The following is a 14,749-nucleotide window of genomic DNA, read 5'->3' as shown; positions in this document are numbered from 1 at the left end:
TTGGGATTGGACAAGCCTCCAGCCTTGCTTATAAGTTTTTCAAATGCTTCTGTTCCATTTTGCTCAATAAATTTCTCAGCGGCTAATAGAACGTCATCTGGCTTGCCAAAGGTGCCACTTTTTGAAGAGAGAGACCAAAGGTTCAAGGTCTGTTGATTCAAAACCATAGGTCTCACAAAATTCTCATAAATAAATGTGGCACCACTGAAGTATGGTAAAACCAGCCAGCAGTTAAATATTAGCTTTGCATAAGGCCAAAATTGAAGTCATTCAATGAGGGTAGAAAATGTCAACTCAAACAAAGTAACTAAAGAATACAGCACGCAGTAGGTAAGCCACTGCTGATCATCTTCTGGAGATTTGGATTCTATTGCTTTCACAGAAGCATACCTGTCAAGACCAAGAAAAGTCTAACTACTCGGAATAAATCTGTGAAATTGAGAACTTCTTTCAAAAGTTCTATCATCTTGCAATTAGTAGTTCAGAATGGTACTTACAAGGGGTAGACAAGTGTGACTAAAGGTCTGCATAAATGCAAAATACATGTCAGATGGATAATATAGAAAAAAATCCAAAAAAATAAATAAATAAAGATGCATGTCAAGCCTCTAATTTATAAACTTGAAGGTAGATCAATTGCATTTTGGCAGCATAAACTTGAAGGTTGTATTTGTCTGTGATTTCATGGCTCATTATTTTTGTCTCTAGACCTCAAAAGTTGCTTTCACCCTTCCCTTCTCATAGATTTCCTCCATAATGCACTTCCTTTGTTTTCATTTATTTTCCCAATTTTTACTTAAAAGCTAGTCCTGCATTATTACTACCAAACAAAATTGCAAGAAGATTAAGAAACATATACACAGAAAAGATAAGGAAACAAAATTGTGTCTGCATTTTTATAATTCACCACAAAGAGGGAGCAAAGAATGTGACCAAACAAAGTGTATTCCTAGCGTCATCTATTCTCCTTTGTTATCTCTAGCGAAAAGTCAAAATTTCAATTGTCGGCTATGCTTTTTATTTAGTTTATGATCAATTAGAACACTGGAACGCATAGAAGAGAAATTGTTGATTCCATAATGAATCAATTACAGACAGTGAAGGATGCTTGAACAACGATCTGATATCAGTGTCGAAGAGGAAGAAGAAACAATCAAGTAATGTGATGGAGCAGAGCAGACGACGTTCTTGAGCGTGTTACAGTCCGATGAGGTTCCTTGAGGTGGTGACGCCGCCGTCGACGACGAGGTTGTGGCCGCTCACGTACCTGGACTCGTCGCTGGCCAGGTAGAGGATCGCCTCGGCCACGTCTCTGGCCGTCAACGTCACGCCTTTCAGGTTCGCCAGCCCCCTCACCATTTCTTCGGTCTTCTCCACCTCCTCCGCCGTCGGCGGCGCGTCCGCCGGATCGACGTGCTCGTCCTCGACCTCGACCTCGCGCCAGGCGTTGACCAGCATCCGCGTGGCCACCCCGAAGGGGGAGACGCAGTTGACCCGGATCCCGTGCTTTCCCAGCTCGCAGGCGGCGTTCGTGGTGAGCCCCACGACGGCGTGCTTGGAGGCGGCGTAGGCGTGCGGGCCCATGCCGCCCATCACCCCGGCCACGCTCGCGACCGAGATTATGCACCCGGCGCGGCGCGGAACCATGGCGCGCGCCGCGTGCTTCATCCCCAGCGCCGCCCCGCGCACGTTGACGCGCATCACCTCGTCGAACTCCTCCGCATCCAGCGCCGCGATGCTGAGGTCGCTGCGCGGGGCCTGCCGGCCGAGCACGCCGGCGTTGCTGCAGAACACGTCGAGGCGGCCGTGGCGGGCCACAGTGCGGTCCACCAGTCGCTCGATGTCCGCCTCCTCGCGCACGTCGCAGTGGACGAAGCTCACCGAAGGGCCGAGCCGCGCCGCCAGAGACTCCCCGTCGACGTCCTCAACGTCGGCCACCACCACCTTCGCGCCGTGCCGGGCGAAAACCTGCACCGTAGCCTCGCCGATGCCGCGGGCGCCGCCCGTGACGATCGCCACCTTGCCTTCGAGCCTAAAACAAACAGAGCATAAAAGATTTGCAGATCGTTAAGCAGCAAACGAACAGAAAGATCACCTTTTTGGCAGAGGAGGAGCGGCCGTTTCCCAAACATGAACACGTTTCCCTTCGAGAGATTTCTCCGGCATCACTTCTGCCGCAGGCATTGCGAGCAATCTCGATCGGGGAAGAAAGTGAAACAGAGGGATGTGTTTTATAGAGAGAATTTGGAAGAAAAGACAATCAAAGTCTTGGTCATCTCTGTGTGAATGATAGAAGATTGAGCAGTGTTAGATCTGTCGGCTCAATTGATTCATTTAGGCACAAGCTAGTAGCTGCTCCTCCACCCGTCCAACTCATCCAACTCGATCGAACCATCGAAGTTAGCAGAGCCCATTTGACTTGTCGAGGCTTATCGAGCTCACTAGTCGGCTTAGCTTTGCCACACCTAATTCACCCAAACCCACTGGATCAAGTGGATCGATAGAAAAAGTTTAATATTGAATCTGATCGATCTAATTTAATGAATATTTTTTATCGATTATCAAAATAAATTAGAAAGTATTCGTGATAGATCGTTAAGAAATTTAACATTTCATAATTACGCACCTCATTTGAAAGAAAAATCTTTATAAATATATTATAATTGGGGATCGAACTATAGATATTTAAATGACAACTTTGATGATTTTTTGTTGCACCTTAGCCTCGTGAGCATCAAGTAGATCTATAGAAAAAAATGATAAATCCAGTTAATTTGATTAACTAGTTCTAGGGTGATCGGTCCGGTCCGACGAAAAATTTCTGCTAGTCATCAGGATAAATCGAGAAGCGTTCCCGATGGACAGTCCAGAAGCCCATTATCGTTTGGTTGTGTGCCCTATTTGGAGGAAAAATTCTTGTAAATATGCTGCTAGGACTATGGTGCAACGACAGAGCATCCAGATTGTCACCCAAGTACTCGCGGTTTGATCCTCAGCTATGACGAATTTATATAAATTTTTCTTCGAAATGGGACCCACAACCAAAGGATGCTGGATTTTTTAGCCGCCCGCCACGAGCACTTTCTAATTTATCCCGATGATCGATAGGAAAAACTTATTGAGTCGGACCGATCACTCTAAGCTAACTAGGTTTATAAATTTTTATACCAAATGGATCTATAGAAAAAAATGATAATCCCAGTTAGCCTCATTGACTATCCCTGGGGATAATCGGCCCGACCCTACGGAAGTTTCCCATCGGTCACCAGGATAAATCGGGAAGCGCACGCGGTGATCAGCGTAGAAATCCAACTTCCTTTGGTTACGCCTCCTATTTGGAGGAAATATTCTTATAAATACACTGTAGCTGGGGTTCAATCCACGAATATCTGGATAACAATCTGAATATTTTACCGTGACATCCGGAGATCAAATGGATCTATATAGCTCTCATAGGTTCGGGATGAGAAAAGTTAATTAAATTAAATAATCAATTGAATTTGGAAATCCAGTTAATTTGAAAATTCATGTGTTTTTTTTTCAAAAATATAGACTTTTTTTTAATTTAATCAATTTGTTTTTGATTTTAAATTTTATAAATCGAATAAATTTATTAATAAAAAATGATTATGATTGAATTTATTTTTTTATCAATTTAATTTAATTTTATATCAGTTTAATTTATTTTTATAATAAGATTCCATTTACTTGATTTGGATGTGCAGTGCAAGGGTTTAATTGATTTTGATTTATAGTTCGATTATGAATTGATATTCACCCCTATCCTAGGGTGATTGACCTGACTCAATTGACTAAAATATCTGAGCCACTTGCATCAACAAGATCTTTATACTTGCTCAATTTAATAAACTGTAATTGCAAAACCGACAATTAAATAATAAGTGTTATTAATTTTTAAAAAATTTATAGAAATTTTTTAGAATTTAATTAGAGTCTGTATGATAAATTTAGGGGGATGAATTTATTAGGCTTAGAGAAAGTCTATTTAGAATACCTATCGAAGTTGGGAGTTGATTGAAATAAAAATTTAAGTTTTGATGGCTTAACCCTAGGTTTTAATTTTTCGATTCTTTCTTCTCCTCCCGAGCTCGCTGCCCTCTTCTTCTTTTCCCCCATCCCGATCGTGATCTGCCTCCTCGTGTCTAATCCTGGTTTGTTGCTGGTCATCTTCCTCCGCGTTAGGTCAGGATAGTGATTGCATCGGTCGTGTGAGAGTCATTTGTTGGTTAGTCCTAGGAAGATCGTACCGGTTCCACTGTACAAAATTTTGTACAAGTGTCGAACCTTTTCTAATAACCTATTGTGTTCTTTAGAAGTTAAATTAGGAATCACAGACGGAACTTAACATCATTGATTCCAAATTTAACCTATCTGTTCTTAATGGTTTAGATTTGGATCGCAAGCGGAACTTAACACTATTAATCCAAATCCACCTATGTTATTAATTTCATTAAATATTAATTTCCAAAATTGACTTCCAGGACTGCATGGCGAGGCACATGGCTTTCTTGGATATGGGAGCAACCACCACCGCCTAGACAAAGCCTTTTAAGGAAAACTAATATTTAATTTCCTTAAATAACTCTAGGTTTAACCAAAAAGAACAATCGAATCACAAATTCGAAAAACAAAGAAAACACAAACTCGAAAAATAAATTCGAAAAACTAGATCTAATGCCTCTTGTGTTTGGAATTCATACAAAGAAAAATAAACTAGCATGATGCGAAAAATAAATACTAGTAAAACCTTTCTTTGTGAACTTTTATGACCTCTTGATCTTCTACCGTATTCCTCTTATAACCTCGGACGTTGTGTGGGCAACGATCTTCCGAGATGAGAACCACCAAACACCTTCTTCGTCCTTCTAGGTTTCGGCCACCAAGAGTCCTTCTTGATGGATAGGTTCGGCCACCACCAATGCTCCAAGGGATGCTAGAGACTAGGCTTCCTTTCTCTCCTTCTTCTCCTTGCTTGATCTGGCCACCAAAGCAACTCCACCAATGAAGAGGTTTCGGCCACAAGAAAGGGAAGAGAGAAAGAGGAGGGACCAGCCACACCCAAGGAGAAAAAGAGAGGAGAAAAATAGAATAGAGGTTATATATCATGAAGGCACCTCTACCCCCTCTTTTTTATTCCTTGGTCTTGGCAAATAAAGAAATTTTAATAAAAACTTCCTTAATTCCTTTGCCATGAAAAATAAAATTTAATTGATTTAAAATCAATTTCTTTTTCTCAAACCATATGGTCGGCCACTATTCTAATCCCAATCAAGGAAAATTTAATTCAAATAAGAATTAAAACTTCCTAATTTGTTTTCGAAAATTTATAAAAAATTTCTCTAATAATTTTTCCCTTCAAATTAAAATCTTTCTTTTAAACATGTGGATGATTTCCAAAAAGAAAAATTATCTCTAAAAATTAAAATATCCTTTTAATCTACAAATAAGAAAAGATATCAAATCTTTTCTTAATCTTTTATAAAAACTAATAAAAGAGAATATTTAATTTTTAAACTCTCTTTTAAATCATGAACATGATTAAAAAAGGAAAGTTTTCTCAAAATTAAAATCTACCTTTCAATTTACAAATAATAAAAGATTTCAAATCTTTTCTTAATCTTTTGTAGAAAGCTATAAAAGGAAAGATTTAAATTTTAAACTCTCTTTTAAAACTATGGAATCCACATAAGAAAAATTTTAAAAATAAAATTACTTTTTATTTTAAGAGGGCCGGCCACCTAAGCTTGGGTTCAAGCTAGGGTCGGCCACCTCATGAACCCATGAACCATGCCTTTGGCTGCGGCCCTAGCTTGGACTCCAAGCTAGCTTGGCCGGCCCCTATAGAATGGGTAAAAAGGTGGGTATAGATAGGTATAGTACTCTATAATTAAGAGGCTATGATAGGGACCGAGAAGAGAAATTGGTTTTGGTCTCCCGATGAAATTAAGCATCCCGTGTTCGCCCCAAACACATAACTTAATTTCATCAATAATAATTCATTCCACTAAAGAACTATTATTGAACTACCGCATCAATCCCAAATTATATTTTGGGCTCCTTCTTATTATGAGTATGTTAGTCTCCCTGTGTTTAAGATATCGAATGTCCATTAATTCAAATGAGTCACTGACAACTCACTTAATTAATATCTAGTTCCAAGAGTAATACCACTCAACTTTATCGTCATGTCGGACTAAGTCCACCTGCAGGGTTTAACATGACAATCCTTATGAGCTCCTCTTGAGGACATCATCAACCTAACTCTCTAGGACAAAGTTTCCTTCTATAATCAACAACACACACTATAAGTAATATTATTTTCCAACTTATCGGACCTATTGATTTATCGAAATAAATCTCACCCATTGATAAATTAAAGAAATAAATATTAAATATATGTGCTTGTTATTATATTAGGATTAAGAGCACACACTTCCATAATAATAGAGGTCTTGTTCTTTTATAAAGTCAGTATAAAAAGAAACTACCTCAAATGGTCCTACTCAATACACTCAGAGTGTACTAGTGTAATTTATTAGTCAAGATAAACTAATACCTAATTATACTACGACTATTCCAATGGTTTGTTCCTTTCCATCTTAGTCGTGAGCAACTATTTATAATTTATAAAAAACTGATAACATGATTTTCTGTGTGTGACACCACACACCATGTTATCTACAATATAAATTAATTGAACAACTACACTTAATAAATGTAGGTATTTGACCATTGTGATTCTTTATTTCTAAATAAATATTTATACAAAAAACTAGGCTTTTAGTATACACTCTAACACCATTGATGCTTTGCCCTTCTCGCAGAATCCCTTTCTCCTTGAGTCAACGCCGCCTCTTTGCTAAAGGCTAGATCTGTGATGTCATTGGTTGAGGGGGAGCTGTCGATCTCCTCCCGTGCCCTAGCTTACATCATCGATGCCATCTATTGCTTGGCGTCGTTGCCGATTGTGTCAGTACCACTTGATCGCCGCTGTCTCTTCCCACCGGAGTGTTGTTTCCAATTCCCGGAGCCATGCCCTAGCCTGGATCAATGTTGCATTATCCTTTTCCTCTCTATCATCAGCCAATCACTAGGCGGCCGGAAGGTTTGGTCATGGAGAGGGGTATGCCGACACTAGATTGAGGTAAGGCATGCTATGTATCCGATTAGAGAAGACCAAATTTCCATCCCCTATATTGGAATGTTAAAATTTAATGCTTGGCTAGTTATTATAGCGGGCCATCATTCTCGGCATCAATTGTGCCGGTTGTGAAATAGCAGGGGAGCTGTTACTTGAGAAGAAAATGAAAAATTAGGTAAATTTTCGTTAAACAGAATTGTTGTTTGATGAAGTAGGAAACTTAATACATGAGTTTTGTTTTGGTTGGATTACAAATGATCATGATGTCTAGTAGATGATACAATGGATAGTTGATTATAGAAATTGATTGAGTTGTATATGTGGATTTTGGATTGATTAGGGTTGAAGCTGGATTAACTTGAGTTTAGGTGGTGAATTGTTTTTACCGAGACCTAAATATATATTAGGGGTTAAGCGATAATCATATTTGGAATGGAGTTACCCTAAATAGGTTTAGCTATTTAATTCATATATAATTAGCTAAATTTGTATATTATGTGAAATACAGGTTAGTGATTTACGACGAGTAACGTGACATAAGAGTTATTTCTAACACAAGTTATATAAAGGCAAGTACTTCTTTCTTGGTCTATATAGTTCTTTGAACTTAGTGCATGGATTATTTAATAGATTATGTTGCTTTACCTTGACTCCACTTGTATTTTATCTGTGCTTGATACTTATATGCTTGATCTTTGAGATGATCTCTTTATTATAATGGTGTGTAGGATCGAAAAGAATTTAGATATCTCTATAATGGTATGATATTGTCCACTTTGGGTCTAAACTCTCATGATTTTTCTCTTGAGTTATACCCAAAAGGCCTCATACCAATTGAGCTATCTTTCTCTTATAAACCCATGATCTTTTCTATGTGTTTTCAATATGGGACCATATTTGCAACCTTGCAACCCAACAATCCCCCCTCAAACAAAGGACCACAAGCTCCCTACCGTCCGATCCTCAACCCACTAGGACTTCCTGCCCCTCGGTCCACACGACAAACTAGGACTTCCTTGCCTAGCCGCAACTAGGACTTCCTGCTATTGGTTGTGTTGGAGGATCTTGCGGCCGGCTAGAAGGGGGGTTGAATGGACGACGCCCCCAATTACTCGCTTCCTACGTATTCGTTAGTGCGCAAGCGGAAATACAAATACTAATTACGAATACAAAAGCTAATGACAAAGAAAAGAACAAGCAAACCAATGCACGTCGATGTAACATGGTTCTGAGATGATGCTCCTACTCCATGGCTGTCCGTAAGGTGGACGATCCGGATCCTTCGGTGGATTAGCCCCGAGCAAACTCCGGCTACTCAAGCAACTCCTTGTTGGTGGAGAAACCTCACCACAACACCAACCAAGAACACTTGGACACAAGAAACTTTGAGCACTTTGGTGACTACTAATTAGGCTTTAACCAAGTCTAATTTCGTCACCTTGGCCGACCATCCCAAGCTCCTTCTTATAGAGCTTGGAAGAAATCAGTAATATGATTTGCCTGTTACCAGTCGACTGGTCCTTGCACCAGTCGACTGGTGTCAGCCCAACGGCTCTCTACCAGTCGACTGCTACAATGCATCAATCGACTGCTACAGTGCATTAGTCGACTGCTACAGTAACTGCTACAGTACCCCCCATGAGATTTTTTCCCGAGTACAATCTCTCATGCACTCATACCCTCACGACTCACTTGACTCTTCTTTGCAGTTTTAACCTCTTGCCTTCAAGCTTACTTCCTTTGGCTCTCGTCCCTCGGATGCATCCAAGCCCACAGCTCGTTCCCAATGTCATCCTTCGCGTATGCCTCGAAGTCGCTTCCATCGGCTCTTGTCCTTACTGCCTTGTCCACAGTCCCTCGGATGCTCCATCCTTCACCGGACCCGAAGCCGTCAACCTGAGTCACATGTGTATCCTGCAGTCCTGCACAACTCAAGTACACATATCAAATAACAAGGGTGAACCTAACTTAAATCCTTTGCACAAACACCAAAACACATGGTCCCGTGGACCATTGGGATTGCTCCAACAGGTTGGTCATAGGAAGATCATACCGATTCCACTGTACAAAAATTTTGTACAAGTGTTGAACCTTTCCTAAACAACCTATTGTGTTCTTTAGAAGTTAAATTAGGAATCGCAAACGGAACTTAACATTATTGATCCCAAATTTAACTTATCTGTTCTTAATGGTTTAGACTTGAATCGCAAGCGGAACTTAACACTATTGATCCAAATCCACTTCAATTAAATATTAATTTTCAAAATTGACTTCCAGAACTGCATGGCGAAGCACATGACCTTCTTGGTTATGGGAGCATCCACCACCGCCTAGACAAAGCCTTTTAAGGAAAGTTAATATTTAATTTCCTTATATAACTCTAGGTTTAACCAAAAAGAACAATCGAATCACAAATTCAAAAAATAAAAAAAAATACAAATTCGAATAACAAATTCGAAAAACTAGAATCTAATGCCTCTTGTGTTTGGAATTCATACAAAGAAAAATAACTAGTATGATGCAAAAATTAATTACTAGTTATACCTCTTCTTTATATGCTAATAACCTCGAGATCTTCTACCGTATTCCTCACCTCCTCTTGGACGTCGTGTGAGCGACGATCCTCCAAGATGAACACCTACCCAAAGAGCTTCTCCTCCTTCTCTAATTTTCGGCCACCACCACCGCCAAGGAGCAAAAGAGAGCAAAGGGAAGAGAGAGGGAGAGAGGGCTGACCACAATGAAGAGCTCCAACAAGAGAATAAGAATTGATATCTCATGAGGCCTCCCCTCCCCTTCTTTTATATTACTTGCCCAAGGTAAATAAGGAAAGACTTTTTACAAAAATTAAAATCTTCCTCTTGTTTTTCCTTTTCTCTTTTAATTTTTTCCTTTTCTTTCCTCTTGATTGATTCAATCACCAATCATGGATTGATTGTTTTGATTGGTCGGCACCTTGCTTGGGCACCAAGCAAGGGTGGCCGGCCGTAAGAGGAAGGAAAAATAATTTTGTAAAAATTTACAAGCAAAGAATGAATGCTCTTATAAAATTTTTGCAAGCTCTCTTTTAATTTCCTAAAGTGGATATTAAAAAAGGAAAGTTTTAAAATTTAAAATTATGTTTTAAAATTTAAAACATCTCTTCTAAAATTTCCTTTTTTTTAACATGGTTACAAAAAGGGAAGTTTTAAATTTAAAATTCTCTTTTAAAAAAACCATGAGGATGGTTAAATAAGGAAAATTTTAAAACTTTTTAAAAACCTCTTTTAAACCATGTAGCCTAATTCAAATAAGGAAAGTTTTATAAATTTAAAATCTTTCTTTTACAACTTGTAGATTTCTACAAAGAGAAGATTTTAAAAATTTAAAACACCCCTCCTTATTTGAATTATTGTGGTCAATCCCTACAAGCTTGGACACAAGCAAAAGGGCCAACCCTCATTGAAGAGGAAGTGGTCGACCCTTGGCTTGGTCACCAAGATGAGCTTTTATATGGATGGACTTAAGGCACTAATGAGGCTACGACAGGGACCTAGAGGAGAAATTGGTTTTGGTCTTCCGATGAGCTTGAGTATCACGTGTTTGCCCCAAACACACAACTCAAGTTGTCAATAATAACTCATTCCACTATAGAGTTATTATTGCACTACCGCACCAATCCCAAATTACATTATGGGCTCCTTCTTATCATGAGTGTGTTAGTATTCCTGTGTTTAAGATATCGAATGTCCATTAATTTAATGAGTTACTGACAACTCATTTAATTAATATCTATCTCCGAGAGTAGTACCACTCAACTTTATCGTCATATCGGACTAAGTCCACTTGCAGGGTTTAACATGGCAATCCTTATGAGCTCCTCTTAGGGACATTCTCAACCTAGATAACTAGGACACAGTTTCCTTTTATAATCAACAACACACACTATAAGTAATATCATTTCCCAACTTATCGAACCTATTGATTTATCAAGCTAAATCTCACCCTTTGATAAGTCAAAGAAATAAATACTAAATATATGTACTTGTTATTATATTAGGATTAAGAGCACACACTTCCATAATAACTAAACTCTTGTTCTTTTATTAAGTCAGTATAAAAAGAACTTGTCTTAATTGGTCCTACTCAATACACTTAGAGTGTACTAGTGTAATTTATTAGTTAAGATAAACTAATACCTAATTACACTACGACTATTCCAACGATTTGTTCCTTTCCATCTTAGTCATGGGCAACTGTTTATAATTTATAAAGATCTGATAACATGATCTTCTGTGTGTGACACCACACACCATGTTATCTACGATATAAATTAATTGAACAACTACACTTAACATAAATGTAGATATTTTTGATCAAAAGTGATTCTTTATTTTAAAATAAATATTTACAAAAGCTAGGTTTTTAGTATACACTCTAACACCTGCCTCTCAGTCCATTCGACCTACTAGGACTTCCTGCTTGATACGAACACGAGAGCCCCCACTTCTTTGTTCGAGGTCAATATTCCACCCACATGGTTGGATTGGACCATGACTCTTGTGCATAGTCGGTGGTTAGCCCTTCTGACAATCTGGGATTTGATACCAATTGGAGGATCGAAAAAAATTTAGATATCTCCGTAATGGTATGATACTATCCACTTTGGACATAAACCCTCATGGTTTTGCTCTTGGGCTCTACCCAAAAGGTCTCATACCAATGGAGATATCTTTCTCTTATAAATTCATAATCTATCCCATGTGTTTTCAATGTGGGACTATGTTTACAACCTTACAACCCCAACATAGTGTGTACTGTAGGAGTTATTATGCTGACTATGCATATATTAGTGTGTCCATGTGTATAAGTGTTGTTACTTATTGTATATCTTGTTGGTAGTCGCATGTTGGATCTTTCCATGCATACATGTATATGTGATTGATTGATCATGTTTTCTGGATATTTATATATTGTATGTACACATGTGTCCGGTGTGTACTATTGAATATCTTGTCGATTAAACCTGTGTGGTGGTGTGTGTACACGTGTCTGGTGTATTATTGGAAGTATCTTATTGATTATACCTATGTTGTGTGTACACACGTGTCAGGTGTGTACTATTGGAGATATCTTGTCGATTAAACATGTGTGGTGGTGTGTGTACACGTGTCTGATGTATTATTAGAGGTATTTTGTTGATTATACCTATGTTGGGTGTACTATTGGAGGTATCTTGTCGATTAAACTTGTGTGGTGGTGTGTGTACACGTGTTTGGTGTATTATTGGATGTATCTTGTTGATTATACCTATATTGTGTGTACACACGTGTCAGGTGTGCACTATTGGAGGTATCTTGTCGATTAAACCTGTATGGTGGTGTGTGTACACGTGTCTGGTGTATTATTAGAGATATCTTATTGATTATACCTATGCTACATGTACACACGTGTCAAGTGTGTACTATTGGACGTATCTTGTCGATTAAACCTGTGTGATGTGTGCACACGTGTCTGGTGTGTACTATTAGAGAATCATGTTGATTATGTTGTATTTATGTTGAGGGAGTTGTTGCATTGATGATCATTATATCGGTATTATTATTATTTACATCATGTTCATCATTGCACTATACGCTTGTCGACGACCATTGCTTCTTTGTGGTATGAGCTAGTTTGACGACTATTACTCTCTTACGGTATGAGCTAGTTTGATGACCATTACTCCCTTGTGGTATGAGCTAGTTTGACGATCATTGGTCCCATGTGGTATGAGCTTGTTTGACGACCATTGCTCTCTCGTAGCTAGAGCTAGTTGACAATGATTGTTATACCCTGGGCTACCCACGAGTTATTTGTGGTAGAATATTCTCACGCAGCCATAGCTAGATAGCTACATTCTGTCTGCCCACGATTATCTGTGGCAGAGTGTTCTCGTGTAGACATGGACCCTGACATTTTGAACTGCCCACGGGTTATCTGTGGTAGTGTTCTCGCACAGTCCTTAGCTAGATAACTAGATATCTTAGTCATTTATATTCCTTGTGGTGGAGTGTTGCTCCCATATATATTGTATTGCATGTGGTAGAGCGTTGCTTCCACATATATTGTATTGTTTGTAGCGGAGCGTTGCTCCCAAATATTGTGGATTGCTTATGGTGGAGCGTTGCTCCCACATACGTGTTGGTGCAACCTTAGGTCAAGGTTGACCCAACTCGAGTTGACCTGACTCGAGTTGTATTTTGATGTTTGACGAGAATAGAAAAGTTGTATCTTGATGTTTGACAAGAATACAAACTTGGGAGATTGTGGGTGCAACCTTCGGTCAAGGTTGACCTGGTTGACCCGACTTGAGTTGACTTGATTCGGTAAAGTCCAAGTATGGAGACTTGGCACGGGGGAGCTTGGCACGGGAAAAGTCCAAGTATGGAGACTTATCACGGAAAAGTCCAAGCAGGGAGCTTGGCACGGGAGAAGTCCAAGTATGGAAGCTTGGCATGGGAAGTCGGAGAGGGCTCGGCAGCTCGTTCTCCGGACTAGGTCAGAGAGGGCTCGGGAGCTCATTCTCTGGACCGAACAAGTCGGAGAGGGTCCTGTGGACATTCCATGGTAGGGCTCGGGAGCTCGTTCTCTGGACCAGACAGAGTTGGAGAGGGCTCGGTAGCTCGTTCTCCGGACTAGGTCAGAGAGGGCTCGGTAGCTCGTTCTTTGGACCGGATGAAGTCGGAGAGGGCTCGGTAGCTCGTTCTCCAGAATAGGTCAGAGAGGGCTCGGTAGCTCGTTCTCTGGACCGGACGTGGAAGTCGGAGAGGGCTCGGTAGCTCGTTCTCCGGACTAGGTCAGAGAGGGCTCGGTAGCTCGTTCTCTGGACCGGACATGGAAGTCGGAGAGGGCTCGGTAGCTCGTTTCTCCAGACTAGGTCAGAGAGGGCTCAGTAGCTCGTTCTCTAGACCGGGAAGGCTTTAAGATTTAGGGCTGGGAAGCTCTAAGGCATTGGATCGGTCTGATGACCGATCAGTAACCAAACAGTGGTTCGCTGTAGGTTATCTGATCGGTCCACAGTACCGATCAGAAAACAATCAGGAAGCTACTGATCGTTGCCTGATCAGTCCACAGACCGATCAGGCTTTAAAGCCAACCCTCACAGAGATGGTTGACCGGTCTGGGGACCGATCAGCCTAGGGCCTGATCGGTCCACAGACCGATCAGATGGCTCCCAGACCGATCAGGGTGGAGCCTGATCGGTCCAGACCTAGCCGTTGCGACACAACGGCTAGATTTCTGTGTTGCTCTTTGTCTTCTTCACAGGTGCAGCAGGTGCAGGATATATATCGAGGTTGAGGGCCTCTACAGATATACTTCTTGCTCTTCCTCCTTACTGCGATTTGAGCTTTGTTGAGCTCCTCTTTGCTGAAGCTTCGTGTGAGCTTCCCTCGACTGGTTGATCAGCTGCTGTTGGCATCATCCGTGAAGTTGCTGCTTCATCAACGGACTCCAGTCAATGAGAAGAAGGCAAGCAAACTTGGTAGAGTGTATTTACATTCATATTATCCATTGTTTCTTGCTTTATTTCTTGTACTCCTTTATTGCTGTTGCAAAAGAGATTGT

At 40.2% G+C, this 14,749-nt stretch overlaps 1 protein-coding gene and 1 long non-coding RNA gene across 2 annotated transcripts; both read right to left on the bottom strand.

The window, feature by feature from the left end:
- LOC122033350 lies at window positions 1-649 on the bottom strand. The gene is made up of 2 exons (XR_006126506.1): window positions 498-649; window positions 1-390 (listed from the first exon to the last, which is right to left on the bottom strand). It is a non-coding gene; the product is annotated as an uncharacterized LOC122033350 (long non-coding RNA).
- A 346-nt stretch (window positions 650-995) lies between these two features.
- LOC122033349 (sex determination protein tasselseed-2-like) lies at window positions 996-2,218 on the bottom strand. The gene is made up of 2 exons (XM_042592356.1): window positions 2,096-2,218; window positions 996-2,032 (listed from the first exon to the last, which is right to left on the bottom strand). The coding sequence occupies exons 1-2, from the start codon at window positions 2,182-2,184 to the stop codon at window positions 1,198-1,200; spliced, it is 924 nt and encodes a 307-aa protein (XP_042448290.1). The 5' UTR covers window positions 2,185-2,218; the 3' UTR covers window positions 996-1,197.
- Window positions 2,219-14,749: the final 12,531 nt, after the last annotated feature.

This window comes from Zingiber officinale, chromosome 11B (assembly GCF_018446385.1).
Source record: "Zingiber officinale cultivar Zhangliang chromosome 11B, Zo_v1.1, whole genome shotgun sequence".
NCBI lineage: Eukaryota > Viridiplantae > Streptophyta > Magnoliopsida > Zingiberales > Zingiberaceae > Zingiber > Zingiber officinale.
The sequence above is the reverse complement of the archived record's forward strand: the minus strand, read 5'-3'. Positions and strand labels throughout refer to the sequence as shown.